Genomic DNA, 26,206 nt, shown 5'->3' with positions numbered 1-26,206 from the left:
TTGGTGAAGCTGGACAAATTGCTTCAGGTTATGGGTCAGGCAGTCTCTGCACGAAAATGCTGCGTGCTCCAGGCAGAAGTAAAATAAAGTAGAATGGGGTACATGGAAGTTATAATATTTACCTTTGCATATCAGCTCCCCCAGCAGCCTGATTCCCTATTATCTTAAGATTTTAAAAGGTGAGTAATCCAAAGCATTGCTTCACGTTAAGATCTGGAAACAATTATGGCCTCGGGCAATATTGGATTGGCCAATGATCATACAGTATCCTCAATTTTCAATGGAAAGGAAGATTGGATACGATATATAATGGTGTGCCCACTTGAGATAATCGCCAAAATTACCCCTGTATCAACAGTGCTCTTGGCTTTGAGCATTTTACTGATAAATACAATGCTACGTTTAATTGCATGGAAGCACACTGGTTAACATTGTTGCTTCACAGCGCCAGGGTCCCAGCTTCGATTTTGGCTTGGGTCACTGTCTGTGCGGAGCCTGCACGTCTCCCCATGTCTGCGTGGGTTTCCTCCGGGTGCTCCGGTTTCCTCCCACAAGTCCCAAAAGATGTGTCTGTAAGGTGAATTAGACATTCTGAATTCTGCCTCAGTGTACCCGACTAGGGGTTATTCAGAGTGACTTCATTGCAGTGTTAATGTAAACCTACTTGTGACAATAATAAAGATTATTATTATTTAAAAGTTTTAACTAGGAAAGCCAGCCATCCAAGCGATCCATCAAGAATGTGATATTCCAAATAAGGCACCACTCTTGTGATTTTGAGGCTGGCAACTTAAGCAAGTGCTTTGGCTGACAGAAATGTTTTGTCAGTTTTTCTTTCAATAGTGTGTAGAGATTGATGGCACTGATGGAGCATCATATTTGTGTGCCTCGCCTCAAAACAATGGACAATGATGGCACTCATCACATCACTCATCACAGTAGAAAATATTTCCATCACTGATTGTAAATGTTTTAAAGTAAATAAATCCTGAGGTGTTCTTCAGTTGAAGGCCTTTGTAGTACAATTAAGGTTGACTATTCTATTGAAAATCAGAGTGATATTTGTGCCATTTCTAACCAGACTGGCATAATTGGTTTGCAGCCTATTCCACAGTGACCTGACATATATCCTCAGTGCATTTTCCTGGATGCAATAAGAAAGTAGCTGCATTTTACTTGAAAGTTGCCAGCATTTGCACATTAGAATGGACTTCTTTTGTTCCTCAGATTTGCAAGTTGCTTCACTGAATTATTGCTGAATACAAAACTATCTGTCAATAGATTTTTGAAGAAAGCATTATTGTCGGGTTTTGAAAATCATGTAATATTTGTTAGGAGGGAAAAATGAAGATGTGGTTGACTTAAATAACAGTGCCTTGTCTACATATCCAAACTCCAAAATCATAAATTTAAGTATATTTTCGAAATAACGAACACCAAATGGAGAATAGCTAGTCTAAGACCGAATAGTTTATTGGCATGGGCTTCAGATGAAACCAGAAACCACATCATCATGCTTGAGGCAATTATTGATATGAATCTGTTATGCTGTGGGGGTGGTGTTTCAATAATAGATATGACAAAGCTAGTGGAACCTTTAAACAAAAGGCAAACTGCTACATATAATGGAAATCTGAAAATACAGGAAAATGCTCAGCTGGTCAGGCGGCATCTGTCGAGATAGAAACAGCGTTGACGAGCCGAATTTTTCCATAATTTGTCAGCATGTCACGTTCTGATAGAAAACCATCGTTTGTACCTGCAGATGTACAGCCAAGTTTTCAGACCAGATATTGAGCCACACTGACAAAATAAATCATGGTTAATGCCGCCAGTCTGGTGGGGCAGGGCCTGATCCAAGGAGATCAGGGCACCTTCTTTAAAGAGTGGCCCAATCAGCACTGAAGTTACATTCTCTCCCCGCCTCTCCGACCCCCCCACTCCAGGATCTGGAGGGCCTTCCTCACAGGCACCTGCGACACAGAGTTGTTGAAGGCTCCACCTAACCCCCAACAAGCACACAAGTATTGGGGGCTCTTCCCTCATCACCACCACCATGGTGGTTATGTGAGAACTCTCCTCCTCACAGCAAAATCACCACCTTGGCGCCCCTCCGACAGGATCCCCCTCAACTGAATCCCATCGCCAACATGTGTGCAGCTTAGCAGGTGGATAGTCGACAACCTTTTCTTAAAATCCTGCTTCTTGTCCACAGATGCACCGTGAGAATTTCCAACACTTTCTGTTTTTATTTCTGGTGGAAATAAATTCATTCGGTTTCAGTTCAAACTCTTGGGGTCAGATTTTTCACTTAGAGGTGGGAATTGGAAGGCAGTGAGGTGGCGCAGTGGGTTAGCCCTGCTGCCTCACGGCGCTGAGGTCCCAGGTTCGATCCCGGCTCTGGGTCACTGTCCGTGTGGAGTTTGCACATTCTCCCCATGTTTGCGTGGGTTTCGCCCCCACAACACAAAGATGTGCAAGGTAGGTGGATTGAACATGCTAAATTGTCCGTTAATTGGAAAAAAAACGAATTGGGGTACTCTAAATTTATTTTAAAAAGAAGAGGTGGGAATTGCGAGTCGGGAGATTTCCTGACGTCATGATCCGACCTAATAGTGCCCTCCTGTACTTTATTTCTTGCTGGGGTGGTAGGGACAAGCTGGGGTTGGGGCTGCCATCTCCCACAGCAAGACTGAGGTTGGCTGATGGTGAGTTGGGCAGATTAGAAGATCTTCTTCCATTCACTGGAAAATTGGCATGAGCATACCTTTTAGGCAACCCCTCCCTACTCTTCCTCACCATCCATACCCTATGTCCACTCACCCAGTATCCATTATGAATTGAACTCATGCACCCAATAATAACGTTGGTAAATCTTTGAGATGATCATGAAACTGTCAAACTATCAAGCAGCCATTTAAAAACCTGTTGATAAAGATTCAATCCAGTGAGAAACTCATAAAACTGTCAATTAAAACGAGCGTTACGGTCACCTTGACACCTGTGTGAAGAAAACCAACTGAGCTGAATCTATTACTGAGGTTTGGAGCTCAGCTGTGTGTTCATAATTAGTCACCATTGCACAACTATATGAATAAAGTCCCCAGAACTGAATACTTTAAAGCTTTTGAAATAGTTGAACAGATGGGCAAGGCTGAAGAGATAACTGGGCTGTTAGTCAAAGAGTAAAGCAGAGGGTGCAAATTCCGTGTAAAATTTTGAATCTCAATTCTTCTGAATGCAGAAGTGCACTTGATGCAGTGTGACTGGGGTCTAATGTCACCGAATGCTTTCACATTGCTGGTCAATTTAGTGGTCGTCTACATTTTATATGCAAAATCCTGGGCTGGATTCTCCGCCAGCGGGATGCTCCGTTTTGCTGGCAGTCTGGGGGTTTTCCACAAACGCGGGACTGCCCCACAATGGGAAACCCCATTGACCAGTCGGCGGAACGGAGCATCCCGCCGACAGGGTGAAACAAATGTGGCGCGGCTGGACGGAGAATCCAGCCCCCTATCTTTAATCGCTGCATTTAAAAACATAAATTACCATACAACATTTAATTGTGACATTTGAAGTTGACAGCAACTTTCATAGGCACCTGTCAAAACGTTCCCAACTCCAGAATAGGCGTCCGTGACGGTCACAATCCCTCTGACCTGACATGATTCATGCAGGACTGACATACAGGCCGACCAGGCCTCACTGAAAACTTCAAGCTTCCCGAAAGACTAAATTAAGCCCGACAAGAATATGGCAGTCCTAACTAACATCAATTTTTGTGCACATCAGATCGTGACATTTCCCATGCCAGGCAAAATGGCAGCCAGCAGGAATGAGGCCTCAATTTCAGAATTCTGCCGCGCCCCCCAACTCTTTTTCCCCTCTGCCTGATGAGGGGCTTGTCTCACGTCAGGACTGCAAATCCGGCCCCTAGATTATTTTTGACAACTATGATGATCAGTATAATTTCTGCATAATGTTGACTACGGAAGGATGAAAATTTGTTTTCTAATTTTTGCAAGTTGACAAAATTATGTAGTTAGTTACTTCGAAATAACAGTCTAGCAGAGTCCTCTCAGCAGAAGCCTGTGTGGTTCAATATCATCTGAATCCTGTGAAATGTCACGCTTGGAAACCTGCCCTGATTGTGACAGTCTTTATAATGGTCCAAACTTTGAAATTATCAGCGTTCATCATCATTATTCCTTTGAGACTTGCAGTAACATCTGAAGTCAGGTTATGCCCGGTTCTTGAAATCCAGAAGTTGCTGTTAGTGATTCTACACTTCCTCATCTGGTGTGCTGTTGAAATCCCTCTATAGTGCAGTCAATTAGTAATAATTAAATGACAATAATTTGCCACTGTAAAAACCCTTTGAGGGAAAAGTTACACCTTGTTGACTGAAGTGTAACTGGGTATTTAACAGTGTACTAAATTCATAATTACTGCTGAAAGATCTGGCCTTGGAAATGTGCAAAGTTAAATTTCCCAGTTCCACAGTTTCTGATATTTTTAACGTTTGTTTTCTATTCAACTTCTACATTAATCCTATGTGTATGTCCCAATTATTTAGTTTGCCCTGTAAAATTTGATTAAAATTGAAGTATAATCAGAGCGTTTTACTTCCAGATTTGCTGGCTGTGAGAATTCAATGTGGCAAGGTTGGCACCGTGGTTAGCACAGCTGTCTCACAGCACCAGGGACCCGGGTTCAATTCTGGCCTTGGATGACTGTCTGTGTGCAGTTTGCACTTTCTCCCCATGTCTGCGTAGGTTTCCCCCCGCGGTCCAAAGATGTGTAGGTTAGGTGGATTGGCCATGATCATTTGCCCCTCAGTGTCCAAAAGATTAGGTTAGATGGGGTTACTCGGTTAAGGAGATAGGGCGGGGCTTGACCCAGGTACCCTTTCAGAGAGTCGGTGCAGACTCGATGGATCAAATGGCTTCCTTCTGCACTGTCCTGTAGTCGCTGACTGCTTACCACTGTTGCTGGATACCTGGAGCTCCTTTAGACATGGTACAAATTGAAACCAATGTCAGGAGAGGGAAAATGCCATATAATCAGAGCTCCGTGGCAAGCAGCATCATGTCTCAGACAGAAATCTGGGCCACTATAAACATGTGCAGTTAATGGGATACTTTAATTCTGCTTTAATTTTTTTGAAAATTGCCTGGTATGCATGTTAAGCTGGATTTCAGATTTCCATTGTCTGATTATATAAATGGCTTGAACTGCTGTTTTATTTATTAAGTGACTTGATCTTCAATGATACTTTTATTTTATCAAACATATGGAACCTAACCACGATAAATTGAGAACAGTTTATCAGCATTGATATTCTCATGCATCAATGGCACAGTACATCATCAACTTCTGCCATGGCATCCACCACAAGAAAAACAACAATCCAAAATGGAATGAAAAATTGTTCACAAACACCAGTCCTTTGGCCATTTTTACTTGCCTAAAACTCTTGAACTTTTCTATTTTTTAAAAAGAAATTCCTGTAGTAATTGTAATTGATTCTTCCTTGCAGAAAGCAATCTTAATAATCGGTGCTGGAACATCCACAATGTATTTTCCTTAAACTATCGTTTGACAAAAGTAACCTCAAGAAATTTGGCACTTCTTGAGAAATAAATATTTATTTTGTGAAGAAGCTCTAAACAAATTGCGAGTCTCAAATGTTTTCTCTGAACTCAAATTAATTCATTGCAGCAACCAGTCTGAAAGCTATTGATACAGGAACAACCTATTTTGTTATTTATAGCTGTACCAATCTGTTCAGTTGAGTGAATGTACTTGTAGCCAGTTTCAGATTTGATATACCCTTGTTCTTCTGCTGTTCATTATTGACTTCCGGCAGATATGCACAGCTTCTAAACTGGTTGGATGGATGAATGATAGAGTATTCCTGTCTCAAATGAATTATAGATTTGAGTTATGTTGGAAGTAATTGCATGTAATCCTAGCTGCAACATGGTTTGGCACTGTATTTCATTCAACAGATACTTTATAACAAGTTATATCAACCCAGGGAAATGAGGAATCATTTTAAACAAGTCAGAATATTTCAGTATTCAAGGTTTAGTGATCTCTGTGTTGTGGATTTCACCTTTGCTGAAATAAATTTGCTTCCTGTGCCATCCTATGGGGAATCTCCAAAATCCAGCAACAGTAATGCCATCAAGCAGACGTAGCAAATCATATTGACAAAATTCTCAATGACAGCAAACCAAGAAGTAAAACGTGCTAATTATCCTTCACTTTTTAAACATTAGCGAGGGCATAAAATAAAGCTCACATTGACAGTTCTACTGTAATTCCTACTTAAAATCTCAGCCAATTTTTCACAAAATTGAAAAAAAAATTTTTTTAAACCATTGAAGAACTGCACTACTAGGGGGTTTAAAATCTTAACTCCAAATGCTTTAGTTCAACACAGTGAGGTGTTTGTAGCAGAGTTTGAAGGATAATGTGCTTTTCTACTTCTTTTGTAATATTTCACCATTTCATGTGTCATGTGACATTCAACAGGAAAAAATAGTGGGTGGAATGCTCCGACCCGCTGCACCACATTTCTGCTTCACCCCGCCGGCGGGAAGCTCCGTTAGGCCGACTGGTCAAAGAGGTTTCCCATTGTGGGGCAGCTTCACGCCTTCAGGGAAATCCCCGGGCTGCTGGCAAAGCGAAGCACCCCACCAATGGAGAATCCCGCCCAATGTGGTTCAGAGATATTTTGGAAATAATTTCTGAAGATCAGTGTATTTGAAATAAAGTGTAGCTGTGACAAAAGTCAGCAACAGCAGCATCTTTTGCCACAAATATCCTGGTCAGACACCAGGTAATTTGGAACCATGAATTTAGGAACAGTTTCCTGCACCAACAGGAGATAAACCAGAAGAAGCAACAACAACAGACAATTCTGGAAAAACTCAGCAGGTCTGGCAGCATCTGTCAAGAGAAAAACTGAGTTAATGCTTCATATGAGTTCTATTCAGGGCTAATGAGAGGGAGAAATGTGTTGGATTTTATACTATTCAAGAGGAAGGTGAAGCAAGATAGACGGTCAGGAAAAGGTGGGAGATCAGGAAAGATTGACGAGGATGGCATGGGCACAAGACAAATCGGAAAGTATTGATTAAGCGATACTAAGTTTGAATTTTATAAGTGGGAAGATTACCGGAATGTGTCATGGCACCCTGGGCTAGTGCGCGTTCTATTCCAGCCCCACTTGACCTGAAGTTGCAACAAAGGTGAAATTAGATTTTATTTAAAATACCCGAGGTTCTTGAGTCCAATAAACTACACTCGGTTATGAGGTTTGTAACTTTAAAACACAAGTAATTATGTAGTTTTATAATTAAGTAGACAGAAAATGTAACTGACTATCTACAGCCCCTTTCCCAAGGCCCCTCCCCCTTCCTAACATGCAACATATACGTGCACACACACACACTCAACACAGAAGGGAAAGAAAATATTAATCAAAGTAAAAAGTTAAGGATCTTTAATGCACTGGGATAGCGTCCAGTCAATGTCTTTCTGAAGTTCAGGCTTTCGTTTTGGTGGTACTTCCTTCTCGACGTGAGATGGTTTTCTCTGTTACGGTTGACTGCTTTCTCTGCAGATTTAGCCTCATTTCAGGATTACAGCAAAGGATGTGCCAGGCACTCACTGCTTTCAGAACAATTGAGCAATTCTTTCACTTCAAACAGGAGAGAGAGTTCCTTTCACTTCCAAGTTCTAAACACTTCTGCCACGCTCTTTCAGACAGCAGCACGTATGGACCAATCACTGACCGTTGTCAGGCAGAAGTCTGTCCCTGGCCAATCACCGATTGCCCGTTAACCAATCAAACCTATTCACTTGAAACCTGGTCCTTCATATCCACTCGGTGTCAAGGAGTCTGGCTTCTTCTCTCCAAAATGCACAACCTTGGTACACAGTGTCTTGACAAGCAGGCTGCTTAATTTATGTCTCTTGCTGAAAGGCACATCCTGATTATGGGTCTCCGGACCAAAATAATTAATTAAAATAAATGGGAACAAACAAAATGAACAGGAAGGATTCCTGCAAATGGGAAAGAAAGAATTAGCACCATGTTCGTTTCAGAAATTTTGAGAAAATAAGCCCTAGAACTGAACACATTGGAGATGAAGGGCAATGTGTTTTGAGCTTAGACATAGCAAGTAACAGGAACATAGTTAGAGTGATGTTAACAAATTGAAGAATGGGTAAAATAGAGAGAGGACTTGGTGAGAGAGAAATAGATTGCCGAGTGGGTGAGCTTTCTTTCACCCTTCCCAAAAGTGACATTTATGGTAAAATAGCCTCCTTGGATTTGTACTTGTAACTTTTGGAGATTTAAGAGCAGTTAATGGAGAAATAGATTTTTGGCTTGAAAGAGGAATCCAAGTTTTAGCAAGCAAGAACATGTCAGAGCTGCACCTCAAATTAGAAGGTATGAAGAGGTCAGTAATGTTAATGGTGAGCAGAAAACATTTGAAATAGAGCAGGATTATCAAGGTTCAAGCCAGAGAAACGTCAGCTAAAAGGTTATCAATTTGAAATTCAAAAGTGTTATCAATTTGACTACCATTAAGAGTGCGGGGGAAATGTGACGAAATGTGAACCCATTTTAGCAGTAAAGTTATATTTAGCAGGCTTAATAGTGGATATCCAGAAGTTATGAGCAGGAAGAAGGATGTGTCACATTTGAACCCCTGACAACCACTTGTTGCAACCGTGAATTCATTATTTCTCTTCTTGCTGTTAAGCAAACTACAGATCTGTCAGTGGCTGTGCAAATCCTGACGTTCATTTGTCAGTGCATGTTTAGTCATGTATTTTTCATCTTGAGTGATTAGAATGACTTCTAATACTTGCACTTGTCTTTAAAAGACAGCAGTTGGAATTACATTTGTAACTAAAGGCTGACTGAGAGAATCGTCACATTATTTTGATCAGCAAACACTAATGTGGCACTGGGAGTACAGATTACTACACCTGCTTGCTAATTTCCTGCCTAGCTCCCCAAATGCTAATTGCAGAACCTCATCCCCCTTCCTATCTAAGTCATTGGTGCCAATGAGGACCATGACCTTAGACTGTCCACCCTCCTCCAGAAGAATGTCCAGCAGCTGTTCTGTGACACCCCCATGGATATGTCCTAGCTGCAAATTATTTAATCATCATCTGTGGGTCCTCTCATACCTGAAGATTCTGATGTGGGATTAGCTCAGGTGTCCACAGAACTGACAGTTCATATTGTTGTTGATACAATAATAATCTTTATTGTCACAAATAGGCTTACATTAACATTGCAATGATGTTACTGTGAAAAGCCCCTAGTCGCCACATTCCGGCACCTGTTCGGTTACACAGAGGGACAATTCAGAATGTCGAAATTACCTAACAGCACGTCTTTCGGGATTGGTGGGAGGAAACCGGAGCACCCGGAGGAAACCCGCGCAGACACTGGGAGAACATGCAGACTCCGCACAGACAGTGACCCAGCCAGGAAAGAACCTGGGACCCTGGCACTGTGAAGCCACAGTGCTAACTTCTGTACTACCGTGCTGCCCTTGAGGGGGAACTTTTGCAGTTGCATCTGCCTTCAGACTTTCTGGGCATGTCAGATGTTGTGAGTTTGGCTGCAATGGTCCTTGAAACATGCTAAACCAGGTGTTAGTGCTTGTCTCCACATTGTCTGGTCAGCTGCAATGTTTTCAAGAGAGGTGGAATGCAATGCAGAAGTTTGTATACTTTTTTTTTTAAAGAGTATCCACATAATATTGTACTGATCATTTTGATGATGTTTGCCCTCAGACAGTTCCCCATAGAGGATTTGCTTAAGGTTTCTGTAATCATCCATGTGGAAAACATTGCCTTCCCATCCAAGTTGAATTTTCCAGTGGGTGGGCTCCATGCTGTTGAACCGAGCACGATCGGGGTCAGCTTTGTTTGTGTTTTTGACCTGTCATCACAGTCTCATGACGTCAAGCATCTCTGGTGAAAATGTTCCAGAGCTTTAATGTGGCACTTTAATGTGGCAAACGCAGGATTATACACCATATGGCAGTATGGTATGGACTAGTGGCCTGGAAAAGTTTGATTTTTTTCTTTAACCTAATGCCATGCCTCTTTGCGATCATGGAGTCAGCCGTGGGCAGAACTTTCTTTCTTGCGTGCGCAGATATCTTCATCAATAGTGGCATCCCGAAAGAGCATGCGAACAAGGTCTGAGATTTTTTTTCTACAATCTTGAGACTAGAGTCACCAATGGTCAGTTTTGGTACCTTAGTCTTGTGCTCACTGGTTTAGAGTCAAACGTTTTTGGCAGTACACAAATCTGTTTGCCATATCTGGATGTCTTCCTTATTGTGGACTTGTAGAGCACAGTAATCTACTTATTGAAGCTCCCTTCCTGCCTCTCTGACTTGGTGGGTGCAAATAGTCTGAACAGATTGAAGAACTTCCCTAAATGTAACCTTATGTTGCTGCCCACTGGTAAACTTTGATGTGGTCCTTAAGCATTGTAGCAAAAAAAAGATCGAAGAGTTGGGGAACCGCAGTGCACCCTTCACCACAATGGCATTGGACATCTTGCCACATGTCCAACAATGGCATCATGCAGCAGGTTCAGGATTTTGACCAACCTTTTAGACCATCAGCGCTTGGTGCCATGCACCAGGTTGAGTCTCCCTGTCAAAAGATTGAGTTGGGTCCATGACAATCATGCGCAGATCTTGGATGTTTTCAGATACAAACAATTATTCAGTATTTGTTCTTGCCAGGCAGATTTGGTGATTTCAAATACTTTGGGAATTTGGAATGATTTACCTGTGCCGTATATCTGAAATTGCCATAGTTTGACCTGTGGTATTGGATGTGCTTACTTCCCCAAAAGAGGAATTGATGTATGACTGACTGTTGTGGTACTAAGTGAAATATCCAGTGTCAACGCCTCCTGCACCACACACGCGCGCACCCCCAATGCCCCCGCACACCCCCGTGCCCCCGCACGCCCCCGTGCCCCCGCACGCCCCCGTGCCCCCGCACGCCCCCGTGACCCCGCACGCCCCCGTGCCCCCGCACGCCCGCATGCCCCCGCACGCCCCCGCGCGCCCCCGCGCGCCCCCCACGGCCCCCCGTGCCCCCGCACGCGCCCCCCACGGCCCCCCGTGCCCCCGCACGCGCCCCCAGGCCCCACCTGCCCCAGCTCGCCCCCGCACACCCCAACACCCCCACACATCCCCGCCCCCGCAAACCCCCATGCCTCAACACACACCCGCCCACTCCCACGCCCCCGCAAGCCCGCACACCCCCGCAAACACCTGCATGTTAGACGTTTTAGTTGCTGCGAAATGAAGAGTCTAAAGTTCTTGTTCCTTTTCACCAAACACCATTCATTTCACTTCCACAGCCTCTGCACAAAATTCTTAACAACACACCACCTGACAGAGGCCACCTGAAGCCCCTTTACATATCAGTGTCAATTAATGGATACTTAACATAAATGAGACAACTAATTGCAATGTCGCTTAACCCATTACTTAACAGTCTCCCCTTCCTTGGAGAAAAAAAATAATTAGGTGAAAACAAAATTTCAAGAAACTCAAAAACACACACATGATGCCCCCCCCCCCCCTTTTTTTTTGGTTTGGACGAGAAAGAAAAAAAAAACAGTCACAGAAACAAGCGCCCTTCATTAACAATATCTAAAAGTTTCTGTGAACTCGCCCCTCTTTTCGTAAAACAGTCTGACAGTTGATAGCTCATGTCGACCCATTTAATTTTTGTTATTTCCCCTGTCCAACATCTGCTTCAAACTAGCGATGTCTATCCGTAACCTCTTTTCATTGACACTTTTTGTAGAGTGCACATTTTCCCACAGGGATTTATTGTCAATGTGAAAGTCAATAGGTATATTACCCAAATCCCCTAATCCCAAAATTTCTGTCAATATCATACTTATATAAAAAGCCATATCCACCGCCTCTACAAGGCTTAACGTCTCTGCAGCCAAAGTGCTTTTTACCACTCTCCTTATTTTCTTTGTTTCCCACACAAGCGGGCAACATTTACCATTGTTCCCCAAAAGGAAAATTATAAAACCTCCTACGCTTGAAACCCCATCACATAAATTTGCGTAGGACGCATCACTATAAACTATGAGTTTCAAGTGCTTAAGGTCACCTAAAACCGGGAACTTCAAAACACACTCCTGCATTTTTAGTTTGGCCAACGCTTTATTTGCTCTTATTATGTCTTCCACTTTGGGATCATTCATTATTGTACTCAACTCTAAGACATCAAAACTCACATCCGGTCTAGTCTGTCTACCTAACCAGTTCAGTTGCCCAATTAAACTTCGCAGTTGCTCGTTTTCTATCTTTGAAACCATTGCGTCTTTTTGTGAAACTCGGCCACGACTAATTGCTATTGGGGTGATGCTTTATAAATAAGATTGCTGACGTAAAGTTGCCCCTAACTTAGTCTGTCCAATTTCCAGTCCAATATATTTAAATGCACCGGAAGCCTGACTTCCAACCCTGAATTCTTTCCTCAAATCCGAGATTACAATAGCTTCAAAATCACTAGTCCCTCCCCACAAAAAATCATCGACATGCATCATAAAAATGCCAGAAAGATTTCCTTTATAGTGCCAGTAAAACATTGCAGGATCTGCTTTCAACTGGCAACAGCCTAACTTTAACAAAACTGACCTTACCGAAAAATACCAGACTCTAGATGCATCATTTAATCCATATACACATTTGTTCAACTTCCAGAGTACCCATTCTGTGTTAGCTGCTTCTTTAGGAGGACGGAGAAAAATGTCTCTCTGGAGCTGATGCCTCTGCAAAAAGGCAGCTTTTATATCTATAGATTTGCATTCCCATGCCTTTGTGGCGAATAGAGCCATGAAGATCTTTAAAATAACCTTTCCTGCTGTAGGTGAATCTACCCTTAAATCCTGATCTTCTAAGTTTTCTTCAAATCCCCTTGCCACAAGCCTGGCCTTTGCCTTATAAGTTGCATCCGGAAGAACCTTTTCCGTGCAAATCCATCTGTGGGATAGAGCTCTTTGTCCCCTATCCAGTACTTCCGTGTATACCCCAAATTCACTCCAACTATGCAATTCTGGCTGTTTAGCTTCTTTAATAACTTTTTCATCTAATTTATTTGAAGCCACCAAAATCTCACGTGCATGTTGTCTTCTACTCCTATTAGTATTCATAGTCTTACTCATGTTCTGAGATCTTGACAAACTACGTCCCCTCTCCCGCCTGGTATCTCGTTCTGTACTGCTACTGCTTGATCTTTCCCTTCTGCTGTGGGATGTCTTTTCAATAGTTCTCGACCTTTTCCTGCAGACCTGTTCACTATCCGATGTACTATCTGAACTGGCACTGCGTTTCTGTGCCCTCCATTTTTTAACTTCGTTTTCCCAATCCATTGTCTTGACTCCTTCCCCTGAATGCTGTACATTCAACCAATGTTTATACTTTCCAGTGGCCTTCCCTGCTCTACTAATAATAGTTGCATCCTTCCATTGACTAGACCCTTCAGGCAAGTATGTCACTTTTGTACCAACTTTTGGCAGTTGCCCTTTTGGAAAAATGGCCCGTTTTAATTCACCAGAAGTGTTGAGTTCCTCCACAGAAACCCTGTCTATATCAGTTAATTGGTCCTCATAGTTCTGTAACACATGCGTACCAGATGTCTCTGTTTCCTCGTCATGTCTGTCTGCTCTGTCTAAATTTTAAAATTTGTAATCTGTACCCATTATCCTTGATGAATGGACCCTAACAGTTTGATTACCATGTTGCAAAATAATTGTTTTGCCATCTATGCCTATGATCTTCCCTGGGCCTTTCCATTCATTAGAATTGTCTCTCTTATAGTATCCCATGTCTCCTTGCTGAAAAACAGCATCTGATGGCCATACGTTATGTCTTAAAGCTCTGTCAATTCTTTTAGAGACCTCTGCTTCCAAAAAAGCTTTTCTACTGCTATGTAATGCATTTAAATGTTCAGCAAAACCAGAGCTAATTGTAGTCCCCTCCCAAGCTGGAGGCTCGTCATCAAAAATGGACAGAATTTTAGGATTTCTACCAAACACTAATTGATAAGGATTATAGCCCCCAACCATCTGCAATGAATTCTTTGCATATACTGCCCAAGCTAAAGCTGAATTTAGGCTGCAATTTGGTCGATCTGTTAAAATTTTCCGAAGCATGCCATCGATGACAGCATGAAATCTTTCACAGACACCATTACTAAATGGGCTTTCTGCAGCTGTATTCATAACTCTGATATTCATGTTTTCACACATATCCCTAAACTCATCAATAGCAAATTCTCCCCCATTGTCCGTAAAGAATTTTGCTGGTGGACCCATTCCTGTCCCTATACATTTCTCCACGATTTGATCCAGAATTACTCTCTTTTCTTTACTTCGTACAATCGTTGATTGACTAAATCTGGTTGCTAAACCTACAAAATGCAAAATAAATATATTATTTGCTTTATCCCAGATCTTAAGGTCCATGGCCACAATGTTGTTAAGATCCCTGGCCAAAGGTAGGGTTACTATCGGCCGTGCTGGTGTCCTTCTGTACTTCCTGCAAACTTCACAGCGGTCACTAACCTGTTCTATCAGTTTAGTATAGTCGTCATCCCTTACCCCTGCATCCTTTATTAAATTTTCAGCCTCCGAGGAGACGGATGTGCAAATTGCCTATGCAGTTTTAATACCACAAGCTTTTTATCAGCTAAAGTCCCATTTTCAACTGCCATTAACACATCCTTAACCACTCTACTTGAAAAATTATTTGTCCGTAATGGAATACAATAGTGTCCCGACTGTGTAAATTGTAAGTCCACAGTCTTTCCAAAAACTGTTGCCTTATCCTGTTACATATCCAGTTTCATGTGTGCTTTCTTCATCGATGGTCTGCTCAGAAGTAAAGGTATATCACTTGATACAGCATCCGTGCTAATGAAATGATTCACTCCGGCAATATTGCAAGGGATCACCACTCTTTTCAGCGACTTCAGAGTATTATCATCCCCAAACCTGAAACTTGTGGAACTTTCAAATTCCTTAACCTTGTTATGATTTTCAGCAATCAAAGAGTCCAGGTAACATTTTAACCAGTCAATTCCACACACAGTAGATGTGCAGCCACTGTCCAACACAGCACAGTTGAAGGATTCTACAACCAACACCCTCATTACCGGCGTAAAACTGCTTGTCAATAGGACAATGCCTTCTTTCTGGTCACTATCTTTTTCCTCTTCTGACTCTTCCGTGTCATGTGTCACTTCAAACACTCTATCATAACGAGTTGGACAGTTGAAAGCATAATCATTGATTATCATAGAATTTACAGTGCAGGAGGAGGCCATTCGGCCGATCGAGTCTGCACCGGCTCTTGGAAAGAGCACCCGACCCAAGGTCAACACCTCCACCCTATCCCCACAACCCAGTAACCCCACCCGCACCAAGGGCAATTTTGGACACGAAGGACAATTTATCATGGCCAATCCACCTAACCTGCACATCTTTGGACTGTGGGAGGAAACCGGAGCACCCGGAGGAAACCCACGCGCACACGGGGAGGATGTACAGACTCCGCACAGACAGAGATCCAAGGCGGAATGGAACCTGGGACCCTGGAGCTGTGAAGCAATTGTGCTATCCACAATGCTACTGTGCTGCCCCTAATGGTATTGAGAATCACATCAAAATCATCGATTTATCATGCTCCGTGCATTTCTGGGGTTCATCTTCCTATTGTAGGTTCTAACTGGGTTTCTGTCTTCATAATTTCCTTGTCTCGGTCTCCGTCTATAGTCTTGAGCCCTGTTCGTAGCCATACAATATCACCATCCTGCTACTCGTGTATCTTCCATATTCTGCCTTATTGCAGGCTGACCTATTTGGGTCATCAGAGCCATCGGAATCGAATGTTTCCCCAGAAACCTTTGTAAAGCTTTTGTCATCTGTTCGAATAAGGTATCCTTATCAGTAAACTGAACTCCTGTCAAAACCAGGAGCCTATCCATGCTGTTCCCTCTAGCACAGTCAAGTAATTTAAAGGCCAACACAGACTGTGGAAATTCCAGATTGTGTTTCTGCACCCTTTTATATAGTCTGCCAAATTCCTTTATATAGTCTTCCATGGAGATATCCTCCATTTTCCAGAACTTATCAAAATCCGACCATGCTTCATATGCACTTAACAAGTCATCTTTCTTATAAATCTTATCCATATAATGTAATAAAAGTCTCCAGACCTCCTCCTGAGTCTAACTCTTCCAATTCCAGCGCAGAAAGCACTTTGTTTCGGATTTTACTGCCATATGGTAGAGAAAGAGCCAATGCCATACCTTGTTTTCTCTTTCCCAAAGCAGTTACTTTAGTCCACATAACTACTGCACTTCTCCATTGATCGTACGATTACCTTTCAGAAAATAAGGGAGGATAGTCATATCCAGCCATCTTTATCCTGGGTTCAGCCATGTATCTTTTTTTTTTCCTTCTCACTCACTCCTTGGTTTGATCAGGAAAAGTTGTATCTTTCAAACCTTCACATTTGCACAGCAACCATCCTCTGCTACCATTGTTAGACGTTTTAGTTGCTGTGAAATGAAGAGTCTAAAGTTCTTGTTCCTTTTCACCAAACACCATTTATTTCACTTCCACAGCCTCTGCACAAAACTCTTAACAACACACCACCTGACAGAGGCCACCTGAAGCCCCTTTACATATCAGTGTCAATTAATGGATACTTAACATAAATGAGACAACTAATTGCAATGTCTCTTAACCCATTACTTAACACCGCACACCATCTGCACGTACGCGTACCCCCGCACACCATACGCACGCGTACCCCCGCACACCATCCACACGCACACATACCCCGCGCATACATACCCCACTCGCACGCATACCCCGCGCGCGCGCACACACCACACGCACGCATACCCTGCACACACAACCCACACACCACAAGGGTTGGTTTTTAAAAATGCATGAAAACCTACTGCCTTTTTGTTGTTTGCCCCTCTGTGTTCTCATTGCTGCTTTAGTTATAAGACCTTTTTTCATGTTCAATCAGTCATTTAGTGGAAGCTTTGAATGCCATCTGTTCTGTGACAGCATGAGTTCTCAAGTGTTTCAGGCTGAGGATAAACTGCCTGACGTAAATGCACACTGCCGTGTGCTGAAGATTTTCAGTCATTATAATAGTCATTGTAAAATAATACAAAGTCACAGCTTCTGATCATAATTAGATGAGATTAAGTGTTTTTGCCTCTTTTTGATTAATGAAGATGCAAGCTAATTTTTTTCAAAGTTAATCCCTTCCTGTTCATTATTGCCACCAATTGTGGCAGCTGATATTGTAACAAGTCTTGAACTGAGCTGGTCACGTTGAAGGTAATGAAAGTTTTCTGGGAATTTATTTTTCCATGAATCTTTCCTTCAACTCTCCCCTCTCTAGCAGAAAGTACACGTTCTCAGTCAGTCTCTTCTGTTTCGATGCATTGGTGCAATTAAGGATTCAGTGATGTGGAGGGCATTGGCATTTTTAATGCCAATTAAAGTAGCAGCTCCATGCATTTCTGAGGCGAAAATAGCTATAGTATTCGAGCTATGATGTAGGTTTTGGTTACGGCCGTTAATGTACCTGAACTCTTAACCTTTACATTTTATCCCATAGTAAAAAGTCTTACAACACCAGGTTAAAGTCCAACAGGTTTGTTTGGAATCACTAGCTTTAGGAGCGCAGCTCCATCCTCGGGTTGACTCACGCGATGAAGGAGCTGCGCTCCGAAAGCTAGTGACTCCAAACAAACCTGTTGGACTTTAACCTGGTGTTGTAAGACTTCTTACTGTGCCCACCCCTGTCCAATGCCGGCATCTCCACATCATGGCTTTTATCCCATACATTTTGTTTCGCTCAATTATCTAATGTGTGTGTGTGTGTGTACGCGCGCGTGTTTTTATATGTACAGCATTTTCTATTTTTATTTGATATGATCTATACCTCAAGACTTTAGATGATTAAGGCTTCTAACTAGAGCGAAATATGTCAAGGATTGTTACCTTGCATTCCAAATTTACAAGTCTCATCACCATCCTACAGTTCCCTACAGGTTTACAAAATAGGCTCCAGAAAAAGGACCCATGAGTGCTTAAAGTGTAAAAAAAAAAGCTTTTGCGGATCGTACTCATACTTCAAGTATTTTGCACTATTACCTGCACTTTTTATTGTGCTCGTTAATTAAATTATCCAATTCTATAGAGAACTAACTGAAAAAAATTATTTAGAATCACACAGCTGTCTATTTTAAGGTGTGATGTGGAGATGCCGGCGTTGGACTGGGGTGAGCACAGTAAGAAGTCTTACAACAGCAGGTTAAAGTCCAACAGGTTTGTTTCGAATCACTAGCTTTCGGAGCACAGCTCCTTCCTCAGGTGAATGTAGAGGTGGGTTCCAGAAACACATATATAGACAAAGTCAATGATATAAGATGATACTTGAATGCGAGTCTTTGCGGGTAATTAAGTCTTTACAGGTCCAGACGGAGCAACTGGAGCGCCCCGCTGCAACCAGGTGTCACAGTTAAAGGCGTTCACCGGAATTTTAAGGTGAAGCACAGGATAAGTTCTGCGTTTACTTTAACATATTGGCTCACTTCCAGAGAAGTTGAGAAACTGTAGTTCTTAGATGCCAGGGATTTTGAAGCAAGCACATATGTGCGAAAACTGCTAGTTCAGTTTTTAATGCTAGTATTCGTACCATTTGCAACTCCTCAGGTACTTAAGCAGTGCATGTCCACAAGCAGCCAGAACCAGACAACGTAAGGCTTGGGTAGCAATGACCATCTCCCCATGACATTCAATGGCATTACCATTCAATATCTTGGGGGTTGCCCAGAAACTGACTGGACCAGCAATATAAATATTGCGGCTACAAGAGCAGGTAAGAGGCTGTGAATTCTGTGGCAAGTAACTCGCCTCCTGACACTCCAAAGCTTGTCCATCATAAGGTACAAGTCAGGAGCATTATGGATTACTCTTCATGGATGAGTGCGGCTCCAACAACATTCAGGGAAACTCTACATGATTCAGGACAAAGCAACCTGCTTGATTGTCAGTCCATCCACCAACTTAAACATTCAGTCCCTCCACCATTGACGCACAATGGCAGAAATGTGTACCATATACAAGATGCACTGTTGCAACTCATTAAGACTGCTTTGACAGCACCTTTTAAACCCATGACCTCTACCACCTAGAAAAAAAAAGAGCAACAGAAAATTGGGAGCGCCATCACCTGAACGTTCCCCTCCTAGTGCCACACAGTTTCTGATTTGGAACAATATCACCATTCTGTCACCATCACTGGATCAGAATCTTGGAGCTCCCTTTTAAATAGCACTGTTGGTTTACTTACGCCACAGTTCAAGAAGGTGGCTCTCCATCACCACCTTAATGGCAATTAGGATTGGCAACAAACGTTGGCCAGCAATGCCCACATCCCACAAAAGAATTTTAAAACTTGCCAATCACCAATATGTTTAATTCCTGTTGCTGTTTTTAATTTTCATGTCTTAAGATTTGTACAAATTGAAGCCAATTGGTAATGACAAATCAGGATGGCATGAACTCATTATTTAATTAGCAAACAAATTAAGTGCTTACAGTTCTGTTTCTGGAAGCAAAAATATCAAGTGCTTTAATAAATTTTCAATAAATCTTTAGTTGGTAACCAAACCTATATTTATCAGACCATTGAGTACGCTTAGCTGTAATCAGGGGGATAAAACAGAAAAAAATGTCAACAAAATGCACTTAGTAGAATTATTTAAAGTAAATGTTTAAAAATGTATTTTAAAAGATGGCAAACTTTTTTGTGCACCAAAGCAAAATTCTGTGCATGTCGGAAATCTGAAATAAAAATAAAATTTTGCAAATGCTCAGATAATACTGCACATAATAAAGGTCTAGAGGCATGAGCAGAGAGAGAAACAAAGTTAATATTTCAGGTTGATAGCCTTTTATCATGATCAAGGGTGATCGGCCTGAAACATGGTAATTGGAGATAACCCCATGGTTGGCAGCTGAATAAATTGAGTTTGGATGTAACTTTGAACAAATTCTGGAACATTCTACCACCTTTTTGTAGGCCTTATGTGATAATCTGCTTATTCATATCAACACAACACAGTCTTAAAATCAGGGGGAAAAAAATTAGTAGCAAGTCATGATTATCACTCAAGTCGCAGTGCCGAGGACCCGGGTTCGGTCCTAGCCCTGGGCCACTGTCCGTGTGGTGTTTGCACATTCTCCCTGTGGCTGTATGTGTCTCACTCCCTCAACCCAAAAGATGGGCAGAGTAGGTGGATTGGCCATGCTAAATTGCCCCTTAATTGAAAAAAAAATGATTATGACTCAAGCGTCGTACTCTTGACATCTTCTCCATTTCGAACATTTACATAGCGTTCAACATCGTCAAATATACCATCCTGAAACCGCAGCGCCAGGATAGCAGATAGCCACAAAAGCGATGAACAGATAAGAAAATATTGAGGAAGTGGTCAATTCATTAAGCATTTTTGTGCTGTTTTTCTTCAAATAAAACCAAAAAGTACTTGCAACCCTCAGCATCTCATCCACTTTTTTAAGATTGGATACAAAAAATCTGGGTGAGAACATGCTGGAATGCACTGCCTGGAAGTGTGGTGACAGTAGGGTCTATCGAGGCATTCAAGAGAGCATTAGATTATTTCTATTCAAGTGCTCATGTGCAGGGGTACGAGGAAAAGGCAGGGGAACGGCACTAAGTCATGATGCTCGTTTGGAGAGCCGGCACAGACAAAATGACCTCCTCCTGTGCCGTAACAATTCTGTGATTCCAAGATATAAAGAAAAGATTTTTAAACGTGACTTTTAATGTCGGTATGAAATCCAATAAGAGAAGAGAGGGAAAAATAGGGAAAGGGTAAAGCAGATGGCTTTTAACGAGGAAAACAAATATATTTGTTTTGCAGTCTGAACCAGACGGATTCTCACATTTCCACCTGTACGTTTGTGCTGCCTTCCTTGTCAAATGGAGGAAAGAAATATTGGAAGAAAAAGACTTTCAGGTAAGAATTTGCTTTTCTCATACATTTAACAAACTGCTAAACTGATTGAGATAGTTTATGGTAGAAGTTTTGATATGTGCAATACACTAGTTGTTCACAGGAATGAAAACTCAAGTTTTTGGTTATCATTGAGAATTGTCTTTGTGATGTAGTTACTATTGTGGTAACAGATGCCAAAATGTGCACAGGCATAAAATACAATGCTTTTCATTTTGTTCCTTTGAAGGAATTGATATTTTACATGATGAAGGTTGTATTTTTTTTATTTAAAATTTTCGCACCTAATTTGGTAGAATTGTGGATTCAGTAAAATCTGTGAAAGCTAACCTGAACACCACTGGATAATCAATAAAATCCATGATGCCTTTACGAGAAGGGCACTTGTACCAGTGTTTTTTGTCCACACGCTATTTATACTTAATATCCTCTTTCCACTGTTGGGTTGGGACAATAAACATGATTTTGCCAGTATTCCCGTCATCCTAAAATCAAGTTTAAAAGAAAGACGTGGCCTTGATCAGATGAACCATCAGATTGTCCTCAGCAGATCTGACAGCATCAGTGGAGAGAGAAGGAGAGAGCTAATATTTTGAGTCTGGATGACTCTTTGTCAAAGCTCAGACTGTCCTAATTGGCATTTATGGTGATCGAACACTGATATTGCATTTACATTACCAATAATCGACTGATAAAAAATATACAATTTTTCATAGAGACAGAACTGATGGTCTCACAATCATATCTGGAATTTCAGTTGTCAGTATATGACTTATGTAAGAATAGCAATTTAAATAAACAAAAGCTACCATTTCTACACCAGAATCCTGAGATTGGCATCAAACTCCTGCTGCACACTCCTCCTCCCCGGGACCTTGCTGTATAAAAGCCACTGCGCTTTGTATGAACCATATAAGTGATAGACCTGTATTGGCAGGTTTCCTGAAGAAAGAAATAAGACACATTGTAAGAGTCCTTCCTGTTTATTTCCTTTGTTTATATTTCTCTTATTATTTTAGTCCATGTACCCATAATAAAGATGTGCCTTAAAGCATAAGCTTCAACGTTGAAACAGTTTGCTTGCCAGTACACTCTGTTCCCAGGTTTTGTATTTTAGAATGGAGAAGCCAGACTCTGCACCGAGTGGATCTTAAGAACCAGCTTTGCAGGGAGTTGGTTCGATTAGTTAACTGGCAATTGGTGGGTGGCCAGGGGTAGCGTTCTGCCTGACAACAGTCTATGATTAGTTCCTGCATATGATGCTTTCTGAGAGAGCTTGGCAGAAGTGTTTAGACCTTGGAAGTGAAAGGAACACTGTCTGACTCTGTCCGTCTCTATCTCTGTGTTTCTGTGTCTCTCTGTGTGCCTCTCGTCTGTCTGTCTGTCTGTCTGTCTCTCTCTCGCTCTCTGTCTCGCTCTCTGTCTCGCTCTCTGTCTCTCAGTCTCTCTCTCAGTCTCTCTTTCAGTCTCTGTCTCTCTCTCTGTCTCTCTCTCTCTCTGTCTCTCTCTCTCTCTGTCTTTCTCTCTCTCTCTCTCTCTCTGTCTGTCTCTTTGTCTCTCTCTCTCTCTCTCTCTCTCTGTCTCTGTCTCTGTCTCTGTCTCTGTCTCTGTCTCTCTCTCTCTCTCTCTCTGCCTCTCTCTGTGTCTCTCTCTCTCTGTCTCTCTCTCTGTCTTTGTCTGTCTGTCCCTGTCTGCGTCTCTCTTTCTCTCTCTCTCTCTCTCTCTCTCTCTCTCTCTGTCTGTGTGTGTGTCTCGCTCTCTGTCTGTCCCTCTCTCTCTCTTTCTCTCTGTCCCTCCCTCTCTCTCTGTCTGTCAGTCTGTCTCTCTCTCTCTCTCTGTGTCTCTCTTTGTCCCTTGCTTGTTGAAGCGAAATTACTGCTCTTTTGCTTTGAAAGCATGAGTGCCTGGCAGATCCTTTGCTGTGCACCTAAAATGCTGCTGATTCTGCAGAGAAAGGAAACAACCCTGCCAGAGAAAACCATCTCAAGCCTAGAAGGAAGAAGTACCAAAACGAAAGTTTGGACTTCAGAAGGGTATTGCCAGGAAGTAATTCCAGTGCATCGAAGATCCTTATCCTTGCATTTGCATGAATATTTTCTTTCTCTTTCCGTCACCCTTTCCTGTCTGGTGTTTGCCTGTGTGCGTGTATGTATGTATAGAGAGTGGGGCGAGTTAGATGGGGTTGGGAAAGAGGTTTAGTGGATAGTCAGTTATATTTTCTGTCCATTCAATTATAATACTGCACATAATAAAGATTGCTTGTGTTTTAAAGTTACAAATATGGTGGCTGTAATTATTTGGGCTCAACCAAGGACCTTGGGTATTTTAAATAAAATCTAATTTCACCTGTGTTGCGATTCCAGGTTAAGTGGGGCTGGAATTAAACCTGCACTAGCTCGGGGTGCCATAACAATATAAATGCAAAGTTTACTTATGGCCATGGAAGATGTGGGATTTTCTGACCATAATTTGGTTGTCTTACAAGACTGAAATTTAAATGAATGCTGAATAAATGAGTTCCAGCAGCAGTATTCTTTGTAATATTATGAACCCTGCTGATCAAATGAAAGAGCATCCCAAATCCCAGAATGGAAACTTGGAACCCCAGTTCCTAACAATTTACTTTTGTGATTTGGAACAAATGTGGGATAAGAGATGCACCCCAGTGAGCAAATGGACCGGACGTTGTAAATATTCAAAAAACAAAACGTTTATTAAACTTTGAAACACAACAAGAAAGGCAACAGTAAAGAACAACATTTATAATAACTGCATTCATAGTTACTCAGACAGTATACTTGAAATACTGCCCCAATCTAAATCTATCTACGTTGCTAAACTCTGAGAATGCACCTTCCTCAAAATATGCCATAGGTTTAACACTATTGAGCCCAAAACAATAAATCGTTACCATACAGACACTGTCATTTTATTTTGGGAACCCTTCTTATAGTTTAGAGTAGTATTTCTGGGGTCGAACACAGGCAGTTTCTTCTGCTTTCTGCTCTGTACACCAGCTTGATTCTGTGACAGAGAAAGAAATAAACCTCTGTTTTCAAACTGGGCATGGCTATGATCTAGATCATTAGACTGTTAGATTCCACTTTGCTTAACAAAGTATCAGTTTCACCCTGCTACTAGTCTAACCTGCATCTCCCAAGTCCTCAGTGCAACCACATGCCTATTTTTTTTTTTTTTACAATTCTTCACTTTTCATTTCATTCCAACTTCCTAACAGTAAAAATCTAAACCTTTCCGAAGCAGCACTGGTATAATTTCTTCGGTTCTGAACATATGGCAGGCTTGTTATTGATCATAAAAAGGAACAGAAAACTTTGTAATAATGACTCTAGATGTGTTTACATGTGAAGAATAGGCTTATTCTTGACATGTACTATGAAAGAAAACCTCAGTACTATCATTTAAGGAATCTATTTTATTTTCATGGGCTCTTTAAAGAAAATACTACCTATCTTGATTTTCTCTAGGGTTACTTACTGTTTTAGGTGATGCAGTTGTTATGACCCTGTTAGAGAAAACTATGGCACAAGATTTCATCATTCTATACAATAACATTTGTTTTTAGATATAAAAAGAACCAAACCAAGTAAGCAGTATTATCCTAATATGAAAGCTATGCTTTAAAGTCAGTTTTACTTTTCACTTGCCCAAAGAGTTCCCTTGTACATCAAAATTATCTTGAAGGTTCACTCACTTAATCAGAGATCAATCCAAAGGTATGCTACAGCCCTCAAGAATTCATTTTAATTCTACTCAATGTTCCAGCTATTTTAGGACCATTGTAGATTATTCCTCCAGCTGCAAACAAGGCAAACCTTTTTGCTCATGAAATCCAAACTGAGGTTGAGCCATACCTCCATTTCATGCACTGAACAATGAGATTATTATTTTCTCTGATGGTGGCAGTCTAACTGACAGTCATCTCATGTTGACTCTTATCAACCTAGTGAGATGCAACCGACACCAAATCAAAACTTCAACTGCCTGCTTTCTGAGCAAGCACCCAGATAACCTAAACAAAAGGACCTTATACCCCCCAGCATATCTCCATGACAATGCGGCATGCTTTGTGATGGCCTCAAACAAAAATGTAAACAACTCTCTGATTCTATCGCTCATAGGAATAACTAATATTTCAAATGGATATCATTGCGTCCTCTCCAGACTCCCTATTCCAATCATAGATTCCATCTCTTGAGGAGCAGCAAGCATGGGAGGGAGAGAACCTGTGATTGGAGGAGCGGGAGCTGTGAGCATGGGAAAGACAGAAGCTGTGTTTGGAGGAGCAGCGAGTATGGGACTGTGGGAGGAAACCGGAGTGCCCGGAGGAAACCCAACACCGATACCGGGAGAATGTACAAACTCCACATAGACAATCACCCAAGACCGGAATTGAACCCGGGTCCCTGGCGCTGTGAAGCAGCAATGCTAACCACTGTGTCACCGTGCCGCCCCATAACTTAGTGCGAATAACTCACACCTTACATTATGAAACAAAACAAGACCCATACCATCCACATTAATTAAAATATACAATTTTATAATTGACTCTTCAGTGACATCTGTACCTTACTCTCCATGATCATCCTTGACTTTTCTTCTTCACGTCAAATTCCATTCTAGAGACTTCAGACCATAATTTAGGCGGTCACTTAATGCAGCATTAAAGGAGTGCTATGTTATTGGAGTGTTGCCTTTCACATAAGAAATTAAACTAAACTTGCTCTCTTGTGGAGATAAATAAGACCCCATGGCAATATTTAAAGTAGGCAGTTTTCTTGGGTCCTGACCAATATTTTCAGTCGTCTGACATCATTAAAAATGTTTTTTGCAGGGCTTTGCTCTGGTCAAATTGGCTGCAGCTTTTGTTACATTAGAACCTTGACAACAGTTCAAAAACAGGTACTTTATTGACAGTAAAATGTTTCAAATAATCATGCTATCCCAATGAAATGTATTTCTTTTTGTCTTCATTGCCTAATATCATGCAACCAGGTTTCTGCTCAATCAA

At 41.7% G+C, this 26,206-nt stretch overlaps 1 protein-coding gene across 7 annotated transcripts in view; it reads left to right on the top strand.

Annotated features, from left to right (window-relative positions):
• Positions 1-26,206, top strand: part of tbc1d22a (TBC1 domain family, member 22a) — a 517,208-nt gene that overhangs the window by 394,184 nt on the left and 96,818 nt on the right. For 5 of the 7 annotated variants that reach the window (XM_072471464.1, XM_072471460.1, XM_072471461.1 and 2 more), the window contains one exon: positions 21,082-21,177. The exons of 1 other annotated variant lie outside the window; for it this stretch is intronic. In XM_072471464.1, the coding sequence (XP_072327565.1) occupies positions 21,082-21,177 (96 nt within the window). Of the gene's footprint in view, positions 1-21,081; positions 21,178-26,029; positions 26,098-26,206 lie in introns of all 7 variants that reach the window. One more of the 7 variants, XM_072471462.1, reaches the window with a different exon arrangement.

Source organism: Scyliorhinus torazame, chromosome 13, assembly GCF_047496885.1.
Source record: "Scyliorhinus torazame isolate Kashiwa2021f chromosome 13, sScyTor2.1, whole genome shotgun sequence".
NCBI lineage: Eukaryota > Metazoa > Chordata > Chondrichthyes > Carcharhiniformes > Scyliorhinidae > Scyliorhinus > Scyliorhinus torazame.
This window is presented reverse-complemented; position numbering and strand designations above follow the sequence as displayed.